Here is a 27,640-nt window from a genome sequence, read left to right as displayed (position 1 = left end):
AATTAATCAATCATTCCTGGCTTTTGGCACACAATGTCTCTCATGGCAGTTCCTGGTAGCTAACGAAAATCAAAATCAATTTTTCAAAATACAATTAAAAACCTAATTGTTTGGGTTCCATATCAGAAAAAAGGATACAAAACAAGCAAACAAACAAACAATAGGTGAAAAATCATGTAATACAGTTTAATAAAAAAATAAACACAATTTCCTTCCATAGAAGCTCAGCTAGATGTCAAAGGTCTGCCTAAGTAAAAAGGCATTTGCTTGCTGGTGGCAATGAGTGTGGCAACCTAATACAGGCAGCCTTTTATATCCACAGTTTCCTTATCCAGTGATTCAACCATCCATAGCTAGAAGATTTACTTTTTAAAATAAATATTAATTTCAAAAAAGCAAACCTTGGTGGTGCCACTTTATAAAAGGGCACCATTTTATTGTGCCATTGTATTTATTGGGACTTCAACATCCACAGATTTTGGCATCCATAGGGGGCCTGGAATCAAACTCCAGCAGATACCAAGGGACCACTGTAATCCTTGGTAAATAAATCCAGGGCCTGGGAATGGTAACAAGTATGCCTTCACTCACATCCCTAAAATGTACCTCCAAAAATGGCAAACACGGAAACAAGTCCTTCTACAAAAAGACCTTAAAGCCCAGCAGGCTCAGAAGAGGAGAATATGATTTTTCTATCTATGATTTAATATGATTACATCTATCTATGCATTTATCTAGTAACAAAATATTTCACTATTTCAACTTTATTTTTGCCTTGTCTCAATTATGTTGGAAAATGGAATGATTTATTCAGTTACCATCCATTTTCAGCCCCTGATCATCCCAGGACCCACTTTCAAAGGAGCTGCCAGAAAAGAGCATATTTTTAGTGCTCCATTTGCCAGTGGCTTTGAGTCACTTTAGGTGGCCTCGGAGCGGCTTCCAGCTATGCTGGCAATATGTGACATCTGCACACCATGCCCCTAAAGCAACTGGAAGCCACTCTATTGGGCCTGTCTGTTTTGGGCCTTAGTTTTAATATGTATTTAAAACATAAATCAGGAAAGATAATATATGCTTTTTAAGGATCTTCAACATTTTGAGAATATCAGCTGAACTATAGCTAAATGTTAGGATGAAACTGAGGGAAGATACGGACGGGTGGCTCTATGGCAGCCATTTTTGCCCCTCGTCAGCACCGTGTGAACCACACTTTGTGGCACTGATATGCACCCTAAAAAGAAGCTGCCTAGAGCTGGCACCTACACGGCGCTTTGCGCCAGTCTGTATTGGGCCTGAGACGCTTTCATTAATACATTGGGTTGGAAGGGCCTCTTCTGTTCTCTTTATAGCAACATCAAAAAAGGGAAATGGTTAATTTTTAAATAAATTATAGTTTGAAGGAAAAAGATGAGGAAGCATCTTCTACATCTTCAACAAGTACTTGCCTTAAGATGGATGTTTTATATCAAGTCAGAACAGTGGGGGTTTGGATCTAGGAATTGTATAATTGAGCAGTATAATTGAGCTACCTTCTCACAGTGAGGTCTCCACCTCTCTACATGTAAAGCATGTAAGAGGAATCAGGTATCTATACAGCCTGTAGTTATACACTATTTTGGGATTAGGACATACAGAAATTGTTAGCACTTCATATAACATACAAATGCATTTGTGGTTTAAAATGCAGTTTGTGACAATGCCACCTTTTTGAAGCTTCTCCAAGTCTCAAGTCTATCACTGGATGAGAAGAGTGACAAGTAATAATGGCATAGATGGATGATGTAAAGAAGTTCCCTTTCAGTAGCAATTACTGCATGCTGCTGAAGCCCCTCTTTTGTTTTATTCAGTAGTAGTTTGTGAGAGACCTGTATTTTACATTATCTGTGTCAATTTTCTCCAGATCTTGTGAGTAATACTCACAGATACGCAGCCTTTCCTTCTTCCAACTCTTTACTCTTTCCACTGGAGCCACTCTTCTTTCCACAGATCCTTCTGGTGATGCACATTAGCAATCCACATTGCCGTACAAAGAAGCAGCTCACATCAATCACAACAAGGATTAATAGAAGAGCAGCTACAGCCAATCCAATGACTGCACCAAGTCCAAGACCATTGAAAAGTGTGTCTTGAAAACAAAAATAGAGAGGCAAACAGGTTAATCTACTTGGAAGAGCTCCCAAATATAAAATGTTTACATATATTGATGACATATCATAACAATCAGATCTTAAAAGCTTAAATCCAGCTATAAGTGCTAAGTATCCATATTTCCCCATACTGCTTTCATGGAGGGAGGGACAGAAATCAGATAACATCTAAAGAAGAAAGTTCACATCAAATGGTTGTTCTAGTGCTTTGCAACCAAACAAAGAATGCTGGGGATGAAGCTAATGGTATATAAGGTCCTGCTGTCCCACCCAGGCTCCTGCCTCTGAAAAATTTCAGCCCACCTTTTTGCCTCTAACACAGTGTAAACTCAGTAGTTGCTTTGGGACCAGATAGGAATTTTCTCCCCTTTCCATGGGTCCCTTCTCCCATAGCCTACACTGTGTTTTAGGGACATGGAAATTGGCCTAGAGCAGTGTCATGTCTTAAATAGTGTGGTAATGTGGGGAAGGGGTGTCAGGGATGATGGGAGTTGTAGCTCTTCACCTCTGGCTCTAACTCACCACCTTGTTATGCACCGGCGCTGACCAGTTTTGGCCAGTGGTTAAAGCTTTGCTCTAAAGCAGCAGAGTTTCAGAGAATAGGCTGAAGACCCTGACAAACTCTTCAAGCCTTCTCACTCTTGCTCCACAGAAGTCTTCACACTTCTCCAGGATCCTGCTGGCTCTTGTATCTTCACTCAAGACACCAGACAACTCAGTAGTCTTATATAAAAGATCTACTTTATTCTACTATATACAACAACTCTATATGCCCTCACAATCTCTACAATCTCCAATACTACTCACAAAATACATTGGGAATCAAAGTAATTATTATAGTCATAGTAAAACACCACCCACTTAGCCAGTTTCCACCCAGTGGGCGTGTACATCCATTTTGATTGGTTTTCATAGTTCAGCCCATAATTAATGATTTCATCATTTCACCTTGTCCACTTAACAATTCTCAGGTGTTTTCAATTATCCACTCTGCATTTCTGTCCTTGGCATTTAGGACTTGCTAATTACATTAGCTTTTACATCTGTGTGGCTTCTTAATTGCTTTTGCTTAGTCATAGTGACTCTCACATATATGTTTTATTTCTTTGACTGTATATCCCATGTTGCTTTTTCCTTAACAAGGGGAGGACTGCAGTGCAGCACCCTTTTGGTGAATGATATGCCTCTGGAACTGTTCCTATATGTCAGGATACTAGTGAGTGAAAAAGAGACTGTCCTTAGGGCTAACCAAGGGATTTTGCCCTCATCAGAAGGCATCCAGCTTGGGGCTTGGATCCTCTGGTTTGTATTTCAGTAGTTGGCTAGCTGGAAAGCATCCCAAGTTTGGATTCTTTTGGTAGCTCAGGTGTTTCACCCAAGGGCCTTACTTTGGAGATGATCTAGAAGAGACCAACTGCCTCAGCTGGTTCTACATTAGATTGCTCCCCCCTTTTTTTGCATTTCTCAAGAAATAAGTTTAAATAGGTTACCGTTTAAATAAAGTTGTCCACATTTTATCCCAAGTTTTTCATGGGTTGGTCATCAATTCACTAAATAAATGGATCTAACATTACAAGAAATTTACCAATTTCTTATTAATTTATTGGGCGTAGTCTAGTTGGGACTACCAGCTGGATTCAGTTCAAAGTACTTTTTGCAGGAAGAAAACAATTCAACATATGTATTTTTCAGGCATCTTTTTAAAATGATAATTTATATATGTATCTGTCCATATACATACTGTTGTGATCAGCTTGCCTGAAATTACATGATTTTTGGTAACTGCTATCAAAATACAATTATTATTTCTTAAAAAAATATTTTTGTTAATACATACATTTCACGATATAAAACAACATACAAGAAAAAATTGAGAACACCTGACAAAATTAACCTAACTACAGCTAACTACACTACTAACCGTATAAAACTACAACTTACTACAAATCTCAAATATTGACACAGGAATATATATAACTTCAACTTGCAAACTAATGGTTATAACAGTCAAATATTTCTACTTCCTCTACAGCAAAATAATTTCTTATACCTATTTATTATGCTAACTACTTCTACATAATATTTGAATCCGTATAATTTCTTCTCCATGATATTTGTAGATTAAAACTTCGACATAATATTTGAATCTTCTAGTCTTCAAAACCAAAAATGACCAACTTCCTTCAACTTTTTAAAATCATATATTCAATTACTAGTTTCCATAATTTATTTAAATTGTATATTTTCTTATCTCATTCTATACTGACTTTCTTCCAACTTCAGAAGATCTCCACATATGATTCATTTATCTTTTATTATAGGCTGAGACCTATAAAAGCATTTTCTTAACATATTCTTTTTTTAGATTTACTCTATATTCTAAACAATGACCTTCTCACAAAATAATTATTTAAATCAACATTCACCTTAATTTTATCATACCATAAACATTATGCCATGCAAATATCAAATCATTACCTTCCAAATGTAATAATTTCTTTTTCTCCCAAAGATATCTAATCTTTTAACCTAACTAAACAACAGGCAGAAAAGTACACCTTCAGATCCAGATGACCAAGACCTCTTGTTAGTTTTTCATCTTGTAAGGTTTTAAACCTGACTCTAGGTTTTTTACCTTATCAAATGAATAGTAAAATATATATTTTTGCCATTGTTTGAATCGTGTGTCATTAATCAAAATAGGTATTGTTTTTTGGGGGGAGCTTTTTTTCTGCAAAATAGTCATTTTATAACTGAAATTCTTCTCAGTAATGACAGTCTCAGTTTGCTCCATTTTTGGAAGCCTTGTCTACTTTCATTCCCTATGTTAATATCTTTATTTTAAAATAATTTAAAGTTACCTCTCAGTTCTAAACCCAGCTTTTCCATTAAAGATGTGTGCTCTTTTTTCCTCATTTTTTCCAGCATCATAACAGTTTGGGCTTTATTTATTTTATGGGGCAAAATAGAGGGCCAGAAGGGGTGGGCTTGAAGCCGGCCCTTCCAAAGGCAGACTGGGGCCACAGCAATCACAAACCACAGCCCCAATCCATCTTGAAGCTGCCCCACCCCCCAAAAGGTTCAACAAAGTCTGGCTCCTTTTTTTTGGGTGGCAAAAAACTGGCTTCATGACACTCCAGTGGAAAGAAAATTGCTGAAATTATGCATTGCTACCTTTGAAAAGAAAATCAGTGAAGAATTACATCCCTATAAGTAGTAAAGGATCTACAAAAGTCTTTGTTCCTTTCTCCTTTCTTTCATCTTTTATATAGGCTTCATGATTGTGAGAATGAATGATGGCCATCAATGTTGTAAACAGAGATTAGCTATATTCACAATGGTCAAGACTATTAATGCTACTAGCTGTAATAGCTAGACTACTTCCTGTAGCAAAAGCAATACAGCTTTGAAAATTAGTTGCTGAGGATCAAAAAGGGAAAAAGTGCACATTTGTCTTGTTTTTAGCTTCCAATAGGTATCTGTCTGCCCTCTATGGCAGCATGATGTTATCATACACATTTCAATGGAAGACATAAAAAGACACATCTTTGATATTAATTTGATAGCTAATGCTTGGTGATATGTACATCTTATATTTATTTTATTTTATTTCTATGCCACCTTTCTTCCACAAAGGGACCCAAGGTGGCTTACAATATAGAAACACATCAGAACAGAATTTTTAAAAGCAGTTAACCTCATTAAAACACTACAAGGTTAAAATTTAAAACATATAAAAGTTAAAAACATAATCTAAAACAACTCTGGCATCCAATAAACCAGGCTTACATGATTTTAAGAAGCCTGTCTGCATAAGAATTTTTTACCTGCCGGCCAAAGGCCAGCAGGGAGGAGGCCAGTCCAGCCTCCTGTGGAAAGGAGTTCCACAGAGTGGGAGCAGTCACTGAGAAAGGGATCCTTATGAATTGTCATTACAATACTAGAGTCTCCTTACTTTTTTATACATAATAATATGCAAAGTGAATTTCAGAGGCAAATTTGTGGAAAATTTGATGAAGGAACTGATGTCTAGAAGAAATGCTTCAGAATTTAAGAATAAGGAGCAAATCTCAGAAGAAATTTCTCTGATTCAGGAAATGTGCTGTTTAGTTACTCCTGGTTCCCATCAATAGTTGTAAGAATCATAACAAAATATCAGGATTTGACATTGAAGAATCTGAAATAAGTAAAATCTTAAATGGAGAGTCAAATAAAAAAAACTAATAGCGAAATTTTATAAAAGTTTATTGAAAATGGAAATGGAAGATGGAGTAGTAAAGGAAGAGATTATACAATGGACAAAAATATAGGATATCCATTGGAATTAAGTAAATGGGAAAATATATGGAAAAAGGTAACAAAATACACAATGTTGCAAAGCCTAAGGGAAAACTATTATAAAATGTATTTACGGTGGTATCTGACCCCATCAAAAATCTCAAAAATATATAAAATCAATAGTAATGTGTGCTGGAAGTGCAAAGAAGAAATGGTTATGTTTTACCACTGTTGGTGGTCCTGTAAAAAAGTAAAGAAGTATTGGATAATGGTGAATAATACAATAAACAAAATAAAGATTAACTTGCAAATGAAACCAAAACTCTATCTGTTAAATATGGGTGAGAAAGAATTGGAAAACAAATTTGGAAAAATACTTTTTATATGGCATGGATAGCTTTAGCACAAAAATGGAAATCTGAATATACCTCCCAAAAAGAAGAATGGTTGTTAAAATTATATGATGCAATGGAGATAGACAAATTAATGCAAATATTAAGGAGGAAACAACTAGACAATGTAAAAAATGAATGGCATTTGGTACATAAACATGGAAAAATAATTAAAATATAAATACAGAGTAGCATATCTTTGGTTCCTTAAGAAAATGAGAAACAAAAGGAAATAAACACACTAGACAGAGAGGATGAAGCTCTGTAAGTAGGTACAAATTAAAAGTATGTTGATTATACGGGGGAGGGGGGGATTGTTATATGAAAACAATGACCAACAACATAGAAATAATAATATATAATGGAGACAGAAACTAAGGAGTGGTACAGATGAGGAGAAAGGGACAGACAGAGGCCACCCCTTCCTTTCCTGGATCATGGCCGCACCAATCAAATGGCGTGGCAATGATGAACCCGGAAAAAGGAGCTGCGAAATATGGCTCCTTTCTCTGTTGCTGCCATGGTGCCATAAGTGCCCTGGAGCAGTGCTGTGATGTCCTTCATGTGCCGTGCCATTTGGATGCAGTGCACGAGGCACATCATCATTGCATGCACCGTATAAATGGTGGCATGCCAAGATGGCACCCCATGACACACAGTAGTGCTCGGGAGCATGTGTATGCTCTGCTCTCCTGAGCCCTATTTCCAACCCCAGGCCGGTGCATAGTGCCAGTCTGTACCAGGCCAAAGACTGAATTTCAGGATCTGCTACCAATAGAAAAATATGCATCTTTCTTTATGATAAGCAAGAATAATCAGGATTTTTTCCTTTTTTGAATACACATTAAGGATGAATCACAGGATTATGGAAGAACAAGAAATAAGGAAAAGAGATGAAAATGTAGAGATAGCAAATTAACTAGATAAATAGGATAAGAAATTATAAAAAACAAGCTTAATAGAGACCAGAATAGTAATTATAACAACTGAAGTAGATGAGGAGAGAATGAAGTTAGATAAGACATAAAGAATGAGAAGGAAAGGGGAGAAGAAGTGAGAGAAAGAAGGTTAAGGACAGGAAGGTGTAAGAAGGATAGAAAGGAGAAAGGATGGTGTCAAGTAGAAAGATACGAAGGAAGAACAGCTGGAAGGCCATCAGTACTAAGCATATTAAAGTGATAATTAAAGGTGGTGAAATATTATATACATAGGTATGTATGTTTGAAAGTTTGTTTGTGCAAAGCTTGTGATTGTAAATTTAGATATTGTATGTTATGTATTAAGATATTATGTTGTGTTTTAAAATGTTCAATAAAACTAATTTTTAAAAAAATAGTTATAAGAATCACAAGACGGTTTAGAACGGGCAAGTGAACTCAGGATTTATTTGTTTTGTTGTACTTAAACAACACAATTAACTATCAAGTAAGCACCTTAGAAAAAATACAATATTCTATATAATTTTTGGCTCTATGATACTAGCATGTGTAAATTTAGGAAGTCCAAAATAACACTCATATATTTTGATTAATGACACTGTCAAGTTAGCTATATAATTGGAATGACTACCTGTGACATTCATGTTTCACTTCAAATAATTGGGTAAACTTACCTAGGCTTGAATTGTTGCTGTAATTTTGCATACAACACAAAGTGATATTTTAGGCAATATTATTTTTCATTAGGGAAACTGAACACTATTACAGATTGTAAGTGTTTGGCTAATTAACAAAGGCAATGCCAAAAAATTAAACTCAGTCAGCACAACACAGACGTTTATATTTTTTTAATGGAAACTATTGTGGCAACAAATTTGTACTGTTTTACATATTACTTGTAGCATCCACTGGAGAATCTGTGTTGCATTATTTGTTTGGCTTAAGCTTCCTTGAAAGAAAAGAATGTCATGCTTAACCACAGTTTTAATGTGGCATGAAGAAAATAAAATGAGCCATAGCAAGTTTTGGACACTTGAGATTTCCCCCTTCAACAAAAAATTTAGTTTGATTTAAAGCAAAAGTAGAAATATAGCAACAGTGATAGCAAGTACATTTCTTTACTGCTTGTCAGTGCACTTAAGCACTCCCTAAGTAGTTTACAACATGTAAGCTAACTGCTCCAACCAACTGGGTACTCATTTTACTGACGTATGAAAGGATGGAGGGCTGAGTGGAGTCTGAGCCCCTGTCTGGTATTGAACTCACAAGCTTGTGATTTGCAAGTGGGTGGCTGCAGTACAGGCTTTTAACCACCATGTCAACCTTCAAGATGCTATTAGATGGCAACTCCAAGAATTCATCACTATTAGATTTGCTGGCTGGAGAACCACATGATTATCCCATTAATTTAAGAATTCATAGTTAGCTCTAAGTTGTTAGTTTTGATGAAAGAGCACAGCACACTTAAGCAAATTGACTTAAAAACCTCTGAGTTATGCTTCCAGTCCAGGTGTGGGAAACAAAGGGGAAGTAAAAGGTACATGGGCCCAAGGATTACTATGGATCATTCATATCATTCTAAAGTAGGGCCACTGTGTGGAGAAGGTGGCAAAATGCTAACAGGGGACAGAAAATAGGCAAAATTACTCAACAACTTCTTTGCCTAAGTCTTTTCAGAAAAGGCAAAGGGTGCTCAACCTGACAATAATGGAGCAAAGGACAGAACAGGGGAATTTCTGCACAGAATAAGTAAAGAGATACTACAGGAATACCTCGTTATTCTAAATGAATATAAGTCTCCAAGACTAGATGAACTATATCCAAGGGTATTAAAAGAACTGGCAAATGTAATATCGGTATCACTGGCAATAATCTTTGAGAACTCCTGAAGGACAGGAGAATTCCCAGCAGACTGGAGGAGGGCAAACGTTGTCCCCATCTTCAAAAAGGCAAAAAAGGAGGAACCCAAAAATTATCATCCAGTTAGTCTGACATCAACACCAGGAAAGATTCTGCAGCAGATCATGAAACAGAGAATCTGTGACCATCTAGAAGGCAATTCCATAATCACAAAAAGTCAACATGGGTTTCAAAGAAACAAGTCCTGTCAGACAAATGTGATCTCCTTTTTTGAAAAAATTACCAGCTTGGTAGATAAAGGGAATGCTGTGAATATAGTATATCTTGATTTCAGTAAGGCTTTTCAAAATGTTCCCCACGATATTCTTACAAACAAGCTTGTAAAATGTGGGCTAGACAAGGCAACTGTTTCATGGATTTGTAATTGGTTGACTGACCGAAGGCAAAGGGTGCTCAACAATGGCTCCTTTTCATCCTGGAGAGAAGTGACCAGTGGGGTCCCACAGGGCTCTGTCATGGGCTCAGTGCTATTCAACATCTTTATCAATGCCTTGGATGACAGAATTGGGGGCATACTTATCAAATTTTCAGATGACACCGAACCAGGAGTGGTAGCAAATACCCCAGAGGACAGGATCAAAATTCAAAGTGACCTGAATAGACTAGAAAGCTGGGCCAAAGCTAACAAAATGAAATTCAATATGGAGAAATGTAAGGTACTGCACTTAGGGCAGAAAAATCAAATGCACAGATACAGGATGGGGGACACCTGACTGAATGAAACTATGTGTGAAAGGGATCTAGGAGTCCAAGTAGACCACAAGTTGAACATGAGTGAGCAGTGTGATGTGGCAGCAAAAAAGGCCAATGCAATTTTAGGCTGCATCAATAAAAGTATAGTGTCTAGATCAAGGGAAATAATAGTGCCACTCTATTCTGCTCTGGTCAGGCCCCACCTGGAATATTGTGTCCAGTTCTGGGCACCACAATTCAAAAAGGATGTTGAGAAACTGGAGCGTGTCCAAAGGAGGGCGACTTAAATGGTGAAGGGTCTGGAAACCATGTCCTTTGAGAAACGACTTAGGGAGTTGGGGATGTTTAGCCTGGAGAAGAGAAGGTTAAAAGATGATATGATAGCCCTGTTTAAATATTTGAAGGTATGTCATATTGAGGGGGGAGCAAGCTTGTTTTCTGCTGCTCCAGAGAACAGGACCCAGAACAATGGATGCAAGCTGCAGGAAGAGATTCCACCTCAACATTAGGAGGAACTTCCTGACAGTAAGGGCTGTTCAACAGTTTGAAACTCTCTTTTTTGAAACTTGGTAGTGCTTGGTACATTTATACATGCAAAGCACCACTTTTAAGTGTAAGCATAAACAGGATGATATGAACCCTCTATAAGAAATACACTGCATGTACATTTCATTTCTTGCTTCACAGCTTACAGATGATAAATTCTTAAACACTGTTATTCACGCTATGCTCCCAGTATTTGCTAATGGTCTTAGTATAAAAAATGGTCTTGATATGCCATAATATGGATTTCCATTTTTCTTGCCCTGTTTATTTATTTGTTATAATACATTGATACATTCCAATGGATGATTATTTAGAAGCATATTTCAAAGGTTTGTGTTGAGGTGATAGAACCAAAGTGAGATCAAGGCTTTTTCCTTTGTCATAGATATTCCAGAGGATATGTTTATTCATGCATTTAACCGTATAATCAAAAGGCTAAATTCTATTAATGCTAGACCAGTACCAGAATGGAGTGAAGTGATGGGGAAAGTGTACATTCTACTCTATTATTTCCTTGCTTCCAATAGCTCACCTGGCAGAAACTTTTAATGCATATTATGACAGAGATTCATGTTTGCATGTATGTTATAGTGTAGACTTGTTATGATCTGTGGAAGATAATGGACAGTTATGAGCTTGTGGAAGAGCAAAAAGCTAGCTAAATTTTATTTCTTTTATATTCACCAATTTCTTCTAGGTTTTGCCAAGGATGGTTTGCAAAAATCATGAATATTTCAAAGTTTATGTAATTTCACTATAATGTCTTTCATTTCACTCCAGGTCTTGCATATCTCAAAAGATGCCATGAAAATCCCTGTGTTTACTGGAAGAAATATGTAGTAGATATATAAATACAGCTATTTTTGTTTGGCAGTGCTGCTCATTCACTTTCCACTGGGATTAAAACGGTAAGGAGTTATTCTGAACAGACTTGATTCACAGGATTAGCCTTGTAGATAATCTGAAAACAACAACAGCGGCATAGAGAGGCACGATGCCACTTATCCACATTCCTATACATTTAAGTCTGACACACAGAATATTTCTATTACTCAACTGGACAGACAATGCCAGAAAAGACCAGTGAACGCTATATCATACAAATATCTTGATGCCTGCTGAAAATTAGACATTCATTTATGTACTTTAAAAAATGAATTGATTATTTTTTTAAAAGAATGAATTATTTGATTGGTTTAATAGAATAATTATTAGGTCTATTCCTTTAGCAAAATTAGTAATTAAAATTCCATGGTCAAGATAGACAAGTGTGATATGATTAATTACACATATAAATGAAAAGATGAGTATACCTCATCAGTTATTAAACTGGCTTTGAGAAATAGCTTATGGGGCTTTCTATACAGCCGTTTGGGACGTCCGGAGGACGTCCCATTTTAAAAAAGGGGCGTCTCTTATAGACGCCCCTGTGCCTAGTACGGACTCCGTCCAACAAGTGGACGCCGGCCCTTCTACATGGCCGGCGCCATCTTTGTGTACTGGACGCACAGCGTCCAGACGTGTCGCGCCGCTTGTGACGTAGCGAGCGCGCCCCTGGCGCCTCGCTACGTCGCAAACGCGACTTGAAAGAAGCTCCATTTTGGAGCTTCTTTTTTCGGTCCGCGCGGGAGTCGGGCCGTCTGAAGGCTCCGGCTCCCCCGCGGACCTACTGGCAGCGGCAGACCGCCGCAAAGCGGCGGTCTGTACCCCGCCTAAGTTACAGTCCAGTTCAACATTTGCCTGAATATTCATAGTGCTAGAACTAAGGAGAGGATAGTGGTGACACCACAAGCCTTGCCCCTATCAGGCTTGCGAACACAGAAATAATTTAGACCTTTGCACAGAAATCACTTAGGGACATGTAAATGTGTAAGTTACATTGCTCACGAAAAGCTAAAAAGTCACCACTACACAACTGACATATAATGGTGACAGCAGTGGAATCAAAGTTGTACAAAGTTGTGTTTGGTTGTTCTTCCCCCAGCACCGCTGCTCTTTCTCCTCCTCCTCCTTCACCTCCCTCACCTTCTCCGCCTTCCTCCTCGTCTTCCTGCTCTTGCCTCACCTCCTTCGCTTTCCTCTTCCTCTTCCTTTGCCTCCTCCACAGGCCTCCTCCTCCTTCTCCCCCTCCTCTTGCTCACATTTTCCACTTTCTCCTCCTCTTCTTACCCCTCTCTGTTGCCATGCTGCCGCTCATCCACCTTTTCTTCTTCTTCTTCCTCCTCCTCCTCCTCTTCTCTGCTCTCCCTCATTCACCTTCTCCCTCCTCCTCCTCCTCCTTCTCTGCCAGTGCCACTCTCGCCTTGACCTTTCATCCGTGTAAGCTCAAATCTGTGGATGGCAAGTCCACATATACAGAAGATAGACTGTACTTTAATGAAAATCAGGGCGGGGGGAATCATGAAAACTAAGAGTGATTTGTGACAGAATGTTGCTACATTATGAATAAACATAATCAGGAGCCAGAGTGGCGTACTGGTTTGACTGTTGACCTATGACCCTGGAGACCAGAGTTTGATTCCCAGTTTATCCCCGAAGCCCACTGGGTACCCTTGGGCAAGTAACATTCTCTCAGTCAGGGGTGGGAAATGGCAAGCTTCCTCTGAACAAATTTCACCAAGAAATCTCGCCATAAGTCAGACACAACTTGAAGGTAAACAACAAAAACAAAGGTGTTAGGCCTGGGATTTATGGCTTTAGCTGCATGATAGGACTTGTTTATTAAAAGGAAAGAATGAGTCAAGGCCAGTTCTCTTCTCACAGCTGGCTGATACACGGGAGTAGAAGGGTTGCATCCATGACAACAGATAAGATATTCCCCAGCACATGGTAACTGGAAGACAACTCAATAATTGGCCTCAATAATTGTTCCCCCTTTTCCTTGGCTCCAAACTTGGTAGGATAGATGAAATGATGTTTCTCTAAAAGTCTGTAGAAGAGACACGGGTATATAAAATAGTAGACAACAAAAGATTGCCTTGCAGACAAGCTTGTAGCCCTGCATGGCCAATGTGTGTGTGTTTTATTTAAATTGCAGTGGTATGCAGCCAGGCAAAGACACTGTGTGTCTGATTTCTTTCCTTTTGCCATGTTAAATTGTTTGAAGCTAGAGTGTGCGTGCTTATTTTGTTCTTCTTTTATTTTACTTTCATCTAGTTATGTGTACGTATGTACTGTTGTTGCTTCATTTTGCTTGCTTAAGTAAAACAGCCTTTCTCGAGACCAGGACTGAATAGTCATTTTGTCTTCCTCATACCTTCAAAGCCAGGGTTTGGCTGTGAGTGTTACAAAAAGGAATATAACTTTATAAAGATTCAGTATAGTGTAGTGTTTATGTGTTGAACTATGACTCTGGAGATCAGGATTTGAATCTAGTGCTATGAAATTCCCACTCAGCCATGGAAACGGATGGGTGACCTTGGGCAAGTCTCAGAGGTAGGCTGTGACAAACCTTCTCTGAACAAATCTAGACAAGAAAACACCATGAAAGGTTCATATTAGAGTTACCATGAGTCAGAAGTGACTTGAAAGGGCAAAAGAACAAACAAACGAAAAACCATAAATCTGCTTGAAATTTAAGATTCTTCCTGGACAACATTTTGTAACTCCTGCCACCTGGGAGGCTAGAGAGGTGGGTACATATGACAGGAGTTTCTCTCCAGAACCTTTCTGATACTATGAAAATCCCTCACATGAGAAGTTGTGCTGACTCCGTTCCTTTTTTGTTTGTTTGTTTGTTTACAGCAGGCAGCTAAGATTGTGAGGCTTTCATTCCTTAAAACCAGAGATTGTTGCCATATCTGTTTTAACTGTGTGTGGTTTTAAAACTACATTTAAAAGGTGTTTTGATCCATTTTAAATATCTTTATCCATGTATTTAATGTTTTAAATTCTTTACCTTGAAACTCCCGCTGTGTTGGGAAGTGATAGAAAAATGTTTTAAATAGCTAAATAATTAAGCAAATGTCTATTGCTGCTGAGGGGAGCTGCAGTTGGAATGATCATATTCACACCATCAATTGGAAGGAAAAAGTTCACAACTTTATTATATAACACCAATGTCGTAGGGTTTTCTCCAATGCATAAGGTCTGGATCTGTCATCCATCAATCCCTCATTGATTGATGAACCCCATTTGCTTGGTCACAGCCAAGCTTCAGGATGGCAAAAGGGGCTAAATGTCCAATGCCCTTTGTGACCGGTTGATCACTTGATCGTATCTCTGCCCCTTGTCACTGGGGGATGCTGACTCAATGTTGCCCCTGAAATTGCAACATCACAACACTCTCAGCAACCTGTGTCCCAGTTGAACTCCCGATCCAGTGCTATGCAGCCCTGGAAACCATGCCCACCAGATCCAAGCCCTGTGCTATGGCTTAAAAGTTGTGATAGCATCCCTTGATCTCAACAGAGGGAGGGTGAGTGGGGAGAGCCAAGCTGAGAATGGCACAGAACACTGTGCCATGTGGCCTTTTATAGGCCCACAAGCCAATGAGGGACCAGGATGGAGCTGAGGTACTGCCTACCCAGTCCTCCACCAATCCCGGGTGACACCACTATCGGTGCCATCCAATCAGGGGCTATTTCCTCCCCTGGTGCTCCCTAGGTCATGCAATCCTGGTTCTGGGTAGGATGTGCCTCCACTGCTTGTCTATGCCAGCCAATCATGACCCCAGCAGCCCCACGCTGGGCATGCTGGGGCTGCGATGTGCTGGGCAGTTGTCGCCAAGGCACGATTCCACCTGGCCCAGGAACCAGTCTGGTCCACTGAGTCGGGCAGTCCCCTCTTTGAATAATTTCATTCTTGTTCAGATCCAGTGCAAAATCCAAGAAATTCAAATCTTTTTGGCTTTAGTATTTCATATTTTTACTTTAAGAACCCATCTTTTTATGTAAAGGCAAATGCTCCAGGAAGGGAATAGCTAGAAGAAACAAGCAGGCACAGAGGAAAGTGAGCTAATGGTATCTGAATAGTGTTTTCTCTCATGAGGTTTGTGAAGTAAGTACAAAGAAAAGGGACACAGTATAAAGCATCATAAGGCAAATAAACAAGCTGACACTGCAGTGCTGGATGCCCTCTAGCATAACCCAAGACCCACAAGACGTTGCTTTTGCTTCTTGTTCATGTTCTTAACTTATTGTTACATTTATATTTTTTTTCTTTCAGCTTTCCAAAAGGCCCTTAAGGCAGCTCAGTAAGAGAACACTGTAGAAACAAGGTAAGCATAGCTTGGAAGGTTATGAGAGTTTTTTAAAAAGGACATAGGGCCCAAACAGACAGGCCAAAATAAAGCTACTTTAGGTCATTTTGGAGGTATGCTGCATGCATCCTAAGAGGCCGGAAGTCACGCCAAAGCCACGCTCCAGTCCTAAGGACTGGAACACAGCTTTGGTGCAGCTTCTGGCCTCTTAATATGCGTGTGTCATTTAAACAACATACCCCCAAAGTGACCCGAAGCAGCTTTATTTTGGCCTGTCTGTTTGGCCCTTTATGATGATTGTGTTTGATCATTTCAATACAACAGAATATGTATAAAATCCAAAGGGAGGGAGGGAGGGAGGGATCATTTAAAAGTGCAGTACTCGCCTCTAGCCAACAGTTGTTACTGGCATTGGTACCCTTTCTCTTTTGATATCAGAATTTATCAGGCTAAATGGTCCTCCTATTACCCTGCTTTGGACATCCTTACTAGGATTTTTTCATCACATGTAGGCTAGCACTAGGAGTCACTTGGACTCTGTTTTCCCAGACACTCTAGAGGAGGTGAGAAATGCCAACAATGGGCTGATGCCCTGGATTCAATTACTCCAGTAGTCCTGGATGCTAATCCCTCTTGCCTCAAAAATGCACTCCCATCACTCACATTCATACCACAGTGTTGAAAAAACAACTTCAAATGATCCAAATCCATTTCAAAGAAAGCACCACCATTTGGCCTTTTTCAATATCTTGAATTTTGCCTCAGAGTTGAAATTCAGTGTAAATATTGGTACCCCCCCCCCTTCATTTATTTGGCTTAGTACAGTGATAGGCATGCATGCTACCATTTTACTTGGCTAGCTCCTCTTTCACTCACCAACCCCCATTTGCTTTGGGAGTGAATGAGTTCCCTTTTTATCTCCAGTCCGTAACAAGAGAAGCAACAATCCATTCAGGTGAAGAATCTCTCTTAGTTCGGCCTCCTCTGTTCCACCATAACACCTTTGAATTTCTTAGTCCTTGTGAGTGTTCATGGTTGTGTGTTTTTATATGATTCATTTCCCTTTGGAAAAATAAAACTTATTATTTGTTTAAGACCCTACCTCTGGAATTCTTTGTGTTTCTGGACTTGATTTACATAGGGATTTGGTCCCAGTACCACATAACCCAGCCAGTAGACATAGCTGCATTGAGCTAATTTAATTCCCCAAAATCTTGAGGGGTACACAGTCATGTTTAGTACAAAATATCTCTGGGCCTACGGTTGACCCAGAAACAATCTTAGGTAGTAGTGAGAAGCAGAAGAACACAGTTTTGCTTAGAATTGTCCCTGGCTGCTGAGAAAATGATGTGAATTCCTAAGTCATTGACTGGTAAGGAGAAATTAGTGTTTTATTACTGGCCAAGATCCATCATGGCAGCCATTTTGTAAACAATCACTCCCCTATGAAAATCTTGTGTTATTGACAACTGTGGCACTTTCTTAAGATTCTAGATATTTTCTCGATCCCCAGAGTTGAGTTCTTGTAGTAACGTGACCAATCTCAATGCTAAACAAATGTGTATTATCAATCACTATAATGTGACCATTAGGACACAGAGAAGTTTAATGAGGTTCTAAAGGGTCTGTATAATTAGCAATGTACATTTTTTATCTTATTTTTGTTGTATCTGAAGATTTCAGTCCCGCTTTTCTTGCATTTCACTGAATCCCACCTATATTTTCTTCCTGTTCATGTTCAGCATGTACTTTCCTATTCAATTTTCTTTAGGTATTTTACCCAATTTATGCATCTTGGCTGATTTAGTATATTTTTTCATTTGTGCACATTTTATCTGTTTGCATTTTTAAATGTTCACATTGCCTTGTGTGCAGGCTACTTTTAAAAAATGTCCTGTAATCCTCAGAAATGTATGATATTTTGAGGAGAGAGATATTTATTCTCACAATGTGACAGAAAAAGCATGAAAAGGCCCCTTTTACTGAGACAATCAAATTGAAGAAAATACATTTACATCCCCACATCTACCATGATCCTTCATTGGATAGGCAAGTTTGAATCAATGGCTTCCTATTTTGTAGAAAGTTGATATCTGTGCAGTATCAAAGAACTATAGCAATGTGGCTTTAAACCTTGCACTAATAAGCTAGCAGTCCCTTTGAGAATTTTAAGTATTAACTTCACTTTACATGTACTCGAGAAGCATACCTTCAAAGAGTATGCACATTTACATATTAGTCTAACTATACTGAGAATTAAAACACGAACTTTATACAGTTTACTCATTAAACAACACTATAACATTTTAAAACCAAGATGAAAGAAAGCTACAAAGCACTGCAATTAATGATAGTGTTGATTAAAGTGTAATTAGTGAAAATGCAACATATTTTAAGAAAGTCAGAACAGTACAGTAGTGCTTAGGTTGTTAGAAAAGAACAAGAGGGTTCAAACATGCAATCAGCCATGATGTTTTCTGTATGACCTTGGGTCAATCTCTCTTAACCTTATTCAGAAAACAAAAAGGGTTTGCAGAGTGGCATGTATGCTATTCTTATCTTTTTCCTTTTTTTCTGCATGAAAGCTGGCATTAGAATTTATAGAATAAAATAATGATTTATAATAATATTAGACAATGTCTACTTTTCTGACATCTGACTCATTGGTACCACACTGCTGCTGTCCTGTGATGACCCCCACATCAATTGGTGATTTGGAGATGAGGAGAGACAAGGAATTTATCCTAGGAAAAATATTTGAAAAGGTTGAGTAAACTGTATAGGCTATTTATCATCTACAAGGGTGTATTTTGTGTTATTGTTTATTTAAAAAAACAGTATTAACGTAATCCTCCATAATAATCATGTGCCAACTGGAAAGCAATTCCGTAGATTGCTATGAAACTATTTTCAAATTATGTTTCATCAAATGGGACTGGAACACAGAAAAACATCTTACATGCTCCAATTTATTTAATTGGGGGACCCATGAAATGCAAGATTTCTAAGGAGAAGTTTTGAAATCTAACTATATTGCCAGATGTGGAATCAGGGTGGAGCCCATGTTTATTAGAGATTGCTTTTCTTGACATCCAAGCAAGATTCTTTTTTTTTAACTTTTAAAACTGTCAAAATGAAAATAAAGTTAGTGAATCTGTTTCTCACACTAATTTTGTCCCTAAGTATAAATATCTTTGACTTTAGAGTTCAGGAATCTTATATTTGGGTGTGAATACTATGTTCATTTCCTAATTCCATTATAATGTGAGATGGGTCCCTAGCTTATGAATGAGAAGGTGTACTGAAGCCTACTAAGAGAAGAGAATGATTTGTAAATTACCAACACAGCTTCCTAGCTTCCTTTAGGATATTATACTAGGTAGTTCAACCAAACATAGGCATCCTTACCCATAGCTCCTACTGCATATACAACTAATTCTGCAATGATTCGTGCATGTCACAGTCTTACAAAACACTATATGGTCTTTAATCTTGGTCATACATTACATGCCATGTATTGTGGATGGGTAGAACCTGAGATGGTAAAGGCCATGTGACTGAATAACAGCCCCTAGGTGCCATCTTCTGGATCTAAAACATTGCAAAACAGTTATCTTCATTTTCCACATCAGCCAAATTATTCAGGAGAATGTCATGGTCAATGGAATCAAATGCTACAGTGAAATCCAGCAGAATCAACAGGTATGTTCATATAGAGTTTTTGGTATATAACATCCAGCAAGGCACCAAGGCTATTTCTGTCCCAAGGCCTGAACCCACATTGGAATGAATCCATACAATCAGTAAATCAAAGAAAGCCAGGAGTTATGCTACCATCATTCTCTCTAAGGCCCTACTTACCAAAGAAGACTAGAATCTGGCTCTATATTTAGGATAGTGGCTCCAGTAAATATCTCTTCAAGAACAGCCTTATACAGTGGTGCCTCGGGTTACGAAAATAATTCGTTCCGCGGCCGCTTTCGTAACCCGAAAAGCCTTCGTAAGCCGAAAACCCATAGGCGCTAATGGGGAAAAAAGCCGCGGCTCCATTTAAAATAGCGCCGGAGTTTTTTCGTAACCCGAAAAAACTTTCGTAACCCGAAACAATAAATCCCTATGGGATTTTTTCGTATCCTGAAAAATTCGTAACCTGGGTATTTCGTATCCCGAGGTACCACTGTACATTCTTCCTTTAGAGGAGTTGGGAGAGTCATTTTTTCACAGCATTTACAAACCCTGCCATTCAACTGTCCAAACTTTCTCTGATAGCTCTATTCCACGAGATATACGTGAGTTTAAAGAAATGGTTGTGCTCATGTCTCCAAATATCTTTTCCACATTATAAAACTGAACAAATAGAAAGCCATCCATCAAAACCAGACAAGTGTATAAATCCCCAGGATCTACTTAAATATGGACTCTAAATGCAGTGTCCAAATATTTCAGAAAATCTGGAATATTTTCTATGAAAAAATATTTTGCAAATCCATTGCAGTGGGCTTTTGAAAGCTCCTCAGTACTCTAGGGTGTAAAGCTACATGAAACAGCATTACGGGTGGGACTGTGTTAATGCAACAGAGAGCAAAGAATTTCTGCTTTGCTCCCCTCATGATTATGGGTTCTAATCTGGGTTCCATCTCAAGTCTTTCTCTACAGTTGTTGTAGTTGTTTTCCCCAGTAATTATTCCCCCCTTCCCTTTCCCCAAGTGCTCCCCATCACCAGAGCCTATTATCTTCATATTACCCTGCCCTCCAAAATTGTAAAAATTTCTATGGAGGTAAAACACCAGTTATTTTTCCAAGGTTTTTTTCCCCTGAATTTCCTTGGAAAATAAAAGAGACCATGATCTCAATTCAAATAAAAAAATGCTTGTGAACAATTGTGCTTATCACCTGGGTTATCTCCCCACTGCACAGAATAGTCTGTTTGTCAACAGGGTTCCCAGTTCAAGCAGCTGCCAAATTTTCCAGAACATTCAGGGCCATTTTTGACCCATTTTCCTTTGAGAGTGAAACATTTTCACAGGGATCCCCACCACTGCAGAGCTTGGATGTCACAGCACATATAAACCCTATTAGATAGTTATCTGCCCATACAATGGATGTTCTTTCACCATGGCCCCCCTTTTCACATATCAGAAATTCATGCAACAGCAGAAATATCCTCTGGGTATTTTTTTTTCAAATGTAATGGACATTACAACATTGCCCTAGCTTAATCATTGGAGCTGGGAGAATTTATTACTCAGAGGAACCATGGAATAATGGTACCTCTGATCACTGCTCTAATAATTTTACAAAGATATGATGCCCACTTGTTCAAATTGTATATCTTTAGTGAGTTTTTTTTTAGTTTTGATTTTATTATATTTAATTTAGCTGTTTACTTTAGTTTTAATGATGTTAGAACTTGAGAACAATTTTTAGTGAAAAGATAGTAGAAGGATAAAAATTGATGCTGATGATGATGGTGGTGGTGGTGGTAGTGGAAGTGGTGGGGTAGTGATGATGGTGATGGATGAAGCAACATCACATTTCTTCTTTCATTATTGGATCTTGAATTATTCATTCACATCATCTAATGTAGTGCCATTAAGTGATGAATAAGAAGGCATGAATCAGTCTTGTGACCTACAGTTTATTCAGTATATACACTGCTGTCTTAAAGTATCTTAAGAATGTGAAGGATAACAGTAATATCCACAACTCTTTTTGTGAGTGGCCAGATGGTGGCACTGACATAAAAAAGGGAACAGGATCTGCTGAGCAAACTGGTGGGTGCCATAATAGGAATACAGGGATGCTTCTGTTCACTTCTTGGTGACCCCTCACCTTGCTGAAGAAAGACATTTGAGTGATAGCTGGACTTGCAATGGTGCTTCCTACATGTAAGCCCGTTTGTGCACATGTACATGGGTATATTAAAGGGAATTTCAATTTTTCCTGCACTGCCATTGTAAATTTCAGTATGTAGAGATCCTGTAGGACCTTTCAGATTAACTGAAGGAAAGATGTTGGCAGCATGAGCTTTCATTGGCTTAAGCCCCAACTTCTTTCTTTCAGTTAGTCTCAAAGGGACTACAAGATCTCTCTACATACTGATTCTACATATTAACATGGCTATACCTTTGAATTCTATCACTGTGAATTCCAGACTCTCAATGTTGAAACTGTTCTGTCTATGAAGAGATTTTGTATGTGTGTGTGTGTATTTGTAATGTGAACGTTTTGTATACGAAGATAATTAATTTATCTGCTGCTAGGAGCTACTGCCATAGGCAAGGAGAAACAACAAGTAGTGGAACCAGTGACAGGCACTTATTGTCAGTTTATGCCATGTAGGTACTGGTGCAAATATAATGCAAATATAATTTAATATGGCAAGTCTTTATAATATACTTTGTTTGCAGTACATTGTACTTAGTGATACATAGTGTCTGGATATTTTGTTTTGTTATTCTCTCCTCTTTTGGTTTAAACTGGATTATTTCTACATTGTGGATACATCCATAGTCTTCTCTATACTGAGAATAGCTGTAGCAAGTAAATTAAACTGGTGCTGATGGGGAGGAATTTACATCAAGGATTTGATAAACCGATGAAGAATTTACCAAAATTAGCAAATCTGTTCATTTTCTGAACAGAAGGAAGGTGTAACAAAGGTATGTGAGAGAGGTAAAAAAATGGCACCTTTCCTTGGTTATTCATTCAGATTGTTAGACACAGTCAGTGTGGTTATGAATTTATTTGAGGACTATTTTTTGTTACTGTAAAAAGAGTGGCATCAGATTTGAGAGGGTTCAGACATGGTACCTAAAGATATAACTATCAAGGGATAATTACTATTTCTTCAAAATTGTCTTTCTGAAAAAACAATATTATCCTTCACATTTTTATTCTGTTAAGAATTCTGTTCTTCGATGTGAGAAAGTAGAGAACAATATATATAAATAATCTGGTCAATAATAAAAAAACCAGCTGAAGGAATGTTACATCACTTTTATTTATTACAAAAATGGAGCCAAGGTTACATAAAATAAAAGGAACACTAAACAAGCAATGAAAGACATGCATAAGGTTACATATGTTTTTGACATTACACTTCGGAAGAATTTGTGGGGACATTACATTTACAATGTGCAGCACACTTTTTTTCCAGGAAAATATATGACACATGACAATAAACATCAGTATATAACAAAAGCCACTGAGACAGAATGCCCATGAAACAAGAATGGGATGAATAAAGAGTTACACAAAGCATTATAATCTATTCCAATATTATATTTTTCTACACTTGGATAATTATTCTTCTTCAATTGAGTTTGGGAGAAAATACTTAGTCTGTCTGGTACTTCTCCCACTATCTCCCACCCCAACATTTTCAGACAGTAGCCTCTTTTCAATTTCACCTACACAAAAGTTTATTGGGAATGAGTCACAGCAAGCCATGGGTTTGCACTACTATTTTCTTCTCCTCTTCCTCTGCATAAGTGCAAGTACAATATAGCCTTATTCTTTCACTTTAGAATAAGCCATAGTTCCAGAATACATCTGTCCTTGGGGAACTGTAATTTATTCCAACCAAAATTAGTTAATCAAGGTCAAGCTATGATTTATTTGATCATATTACTATACTGGCATACACATTTACAGCTGCAATCCTATCCAGACTTCAGAGGTGAAAAGCACCATTGGATACACTGGAATTTACTTCAGAGGAAACATGCATGAGATAGCATTTTTAAGTGAACCGTACATGATTGATCAGATTAACTGTCTTGTGTTACAATTCCAATATGAACATTTTCCTTAAAAAATCAATTTAATGCCAAAAACACATATTTTCTGCTTTTAAATTACTAAAATAAATACCCACTATTAAGGAACAACAGTATATTTTGTATCTAGATTGTTTAATATTAGAAAATGAGAAAATGCTAAGAATTCCCAGATGTGAGGAGAGAGCAAACGGCGTTTTGAATGGTAAAAGTAGAGATTGGTGAGGTTTTACTTTCTTTTCTGTAATCTAGAAGATTCTTTCCTTGATCCAGTCCAGGTTTTCAGAATTTTCATGCGCTACACATAGATACATAGACACTTGAAGATTCATTAACCTTGCAAAGCAAAGGCTGTTTGTGGTTGTTGGAAAGGGAAGAGCTATAATATACCTTACAATTCAATTTAATTCCGAAAACACATATTTTCTGTTTTTAAATTACTAAAATATCCATTGTCAAGGAATAACAACATATTCTGTTGCATCCACTACCAGGAACAACAACATATTCTACACTTTCTAAGCTTGATATGTCTCTGGGATCTTATTTCTAAAAGTCCCAGGCCTCAAGAATTTGCCAAAGTATGAAGATTCATTCATTTCAGGATTTTATAAAAAAAAGCACAACTCGGAATCAGGCAGTTTGAATAAACTGAAACTGAGAGGCTTCTATATCCATGGTCGGAGCACTTAATTCTCAAAAAGTCTGGTTTTGAATCCTCATGTAGAGAACTATGATAGTCTTAAGGTTCCTACCTCTTTTTCTCTGAAAAGCCCCTCATACAGTATTTAACAACTGTAATGAAAGGCAGGTACAACAATAGCTTAAAGTATTACAAAAGGAAGACTGATCTGTTGTGTTGTAATTTGTCTTCCAAAATGGCCCATTGCCATTACAAAAACAGTGGTGGGTAACTTTGTCCCATTTTATGGGCTATTCGGGGACACTTTTGTCTCCTGTGCTTGTTTATTTAAAAAAAAAACTAGCATACTCCCCTCAAAAATCCTTTTCCACCCCACTACCATATCTGTCCCTGATGAAAAAGCTTAATTTAAACCTCTAAAACACTCACTGTACCTTTTTACTTTAACCATTTCCTCTCCTAAACTATAAGGGCCAGCAAGCTACTAAAAACAGCAACACTCTTCAGGTGTAAATAGAGGGTTGTCTGCAAAGGCCAAAAGGCCCGGGTTCCCTCTGGCTTCACGTAGTCCTGTTTGAATAATATAGACTGAAACCCTGGGGCAAGATTATAATCCTGCCCGACAAGACAGAGATCCAGTGGATCTGGTTCAATCTTGGGGCAAAAGTGACTTAACATGGGTCAAATTGCCCCACTGTTTGTTGTGGAGTATTTTGGAAACTCTGTGGGAAACCTTGATTGTCCTAACAGCCCTGCATGTCCCCTTATCTCTGTTGTTGATGTTGCATGTGAGCAGACCCCTTGTTGCTGCATCTGATGAAGAAATGTGGTGCCTGGCCATGTGATTGCAGCCAGGTGCTCCATTTTCACTTCAGATACAATTGATGGAGGTCTACTCATGTGCAGTACTGATGATGAATTTAAGGGCCTGCAGAGGTAGCAAATCCATGGTGCTCAGATGGACAGGTATATAAACACCCACCTGTCCCCCGCTCCAGCAAGGGACTGATCTGGGTTCGGCTTTGGGCCTGTGCTTTTCTGGTCTGTGCTCAGCCCCTAGGACTTCATGTTTTTACATGGCTGCCTTTCTCTTAGGAACCCTATCATCATCTCCACACCTTCTCCTAGTTCCTTGATCACCACAGTGCTTCCATGCCGACACAGAATATGTGAAAGTAGGATCCAGATATGAAGTTAGACTCTTACCCCTTTGTTTGTCCACAGCAAAAAAAATGCAGAGAGATGAATGGATGACTCTTCTAGTTCCATGTATTGCAATAGTTATATCTTTCTTTGCACAATGGAAAGACCAATAAACAGCACAATGTTTCATACCAAATTTTACTTTTCTAAACCACAGGCATTAAAAGACTTTTTACTTTTTAAATACTTTCAAATGGTCAAACAACATGTTTTTCAAGTGTGGAGAAACTTTGACAAGAAAAATCCAGAACTGACAATCTTCACCATTCAGGACTTGTTCTGCACAAAATTTCACACCTGGTTGTTTTGTGCAGAAAACAGCATTTTCTGTTTGGAAAATAGTATTCCAAAACAAAAATATCAATCCCTGGGCATAAAATGCTGTTTTCTGCTCTGAAAATGTTATATTTGGGGATTTCTTCCATTTTTTTTTTCAAATGGTTGATTTGCACAGAAAAACAGCATTTTATGGGATAAAAATAGCATTTTCTGGGCAGGAATTAATATTTCTGCATAGAAATACCATTTTCCATGGTGAATAGACTGTTTCCAGTGCACATAATGCTGTTTTCTGTACAAAACAACCAAATGCGTAGTTTTCACAGAATAAGTTCCAAATTGTGACTGGCCTTTAAAAATATGTGGTTTTCAAAGACTTTCTCATAGTGCAAAGAAATTTGATGAAATTAATCATTGTTGCTTTTGAGAAGAAACTTAAGTATCTAACTGTAGAAATAAAGCAGTTTGATAGCACTTTAACTTCCATGGCTCAACACTATAAAATTTTGGGATTTATAGTTTGGTGAGGCACCAGAACTCTCTGACACAGAATGCTAAATGTCTCACAAAACTCCAAATGTTAGAATTGCATAGAACTGAACAATAACAGTTAAAGTATCCCAAACTGCTTTATTTCTGTAGTGTGGCAACAGCCTTAGTGAAGAGTTACATTCCATGCTTGTTCCCTGTGTTAATTTGACAGAAAGAAGTCTGGATGATGCTCTCCAACTGTCAGTTATTTCCCAAGATTTAACCTGTAAGGATGGTGCAGAGGAGTGATGCATGGAGAGTGATGCAGTTAATATTAACAGAAGGATGGAGAGAATGCAGGTCTTAATTCTATTGTAAAAGGAGTGAACATAGATGAAGACATGAGAAAGACAATATATTTTCTTAAAGGTTCAGTGACAATAGCATGGTGTAGTGGTTTGATTGTTGGACTAATAACTTTACTGCATTGGCCCTGACCTGTAGCATTCCTAAATGGAACATTCTTGGGGGGGGGGGGATCGGCAGAGGGGAGTGGATTTTACCGCACAGCGGGAACACTGCCACCACCACCGAACGTTCCCATCCCATTCCAGATATGTCCCAGAGGGGGTGGTTTTCAGGAACGCTTGAGAAGCGTTCCCGGAAATCGCCCCCTGGGAAACACATCCGGAACGGCATGGGGATGCTGTACAGTAAAACCCGTTCCCTGCCATCCATGGAAGAAGGAAGAGCCCTCCCTCCAATCCATCTGCCTTGGTCCAGGCCTTAGAGGGAGAGAAGAACCACTGGACCTCATCCCCTTTCCCTCCATCATTCCCTTCTCCTTTTGTTTTGTGTCTTTTAGATTGTAAGCCTGAGGGCAGGGAACTGTCTGATTAAAAATAATATTGTAAGCCGCCCTGAGAGCCATTATGGCTGAAGGGCGGGATATAAATACCTAAATAAAATAATAAATAAAATAAATAAATCTAGCGTCCCCAGAACGTTCCATTTTGGAACGCTACAGGCCCATTCCAGGGCCAATGCAGTAAAGTTCTATGACTCTGGAGACCAAGGTTTGATTCCAGCTCAACCATGGAAACTGATTGGGTGACCTTGGGCAAATCACACGTTCTCAGCCTCAGT

General features: G+C 38.3%; 1 protein-coding gene across 1 annotated transcript in view; it reads right to left on the bottom strand.

Annotated features, from left to right (window-relative positions):
* NCAM2 (neural cell adhesion molecule 2) overlaps positions 1–27,640 on the bottom strand; it is a 290,517-nt gene that overhangs the window by 7,810 nt on the left and 255,067 nt on the right. The window contains exon 16 of the mRNA XM_042459409.1: positions 1,924–2,128. Within this exon, the coding sequence (XP_042315343.1) occupies positions 1,924–2,128 (205 nt within the window). The remainder of the gene's footprint in view (positions 1–1,923; positions 2,129–27,640) is intronic.

This window comes from Sceloporus undulatus, chromosome 3 (genome assembly GCF_019175285.1).
Source record: "Sceloporus undulatus isolate JIND9_A2432 ecotype Alabama chromosome 3, SceUnd_v1.1, whole genome shotgun sequence".
Taxonomy (NCBI): domain Eukaryota; kingdom Metazoa; phylum Chordata; class Lepidosauria; order Squamata; family Phrynosomatidae; genus Sceloporus; species Sceloporus undulatus.
Note: the sequence above shows the minus strand (reverse complement) of the source record. Positions and strands in the feature narration are given on the sequence as shown.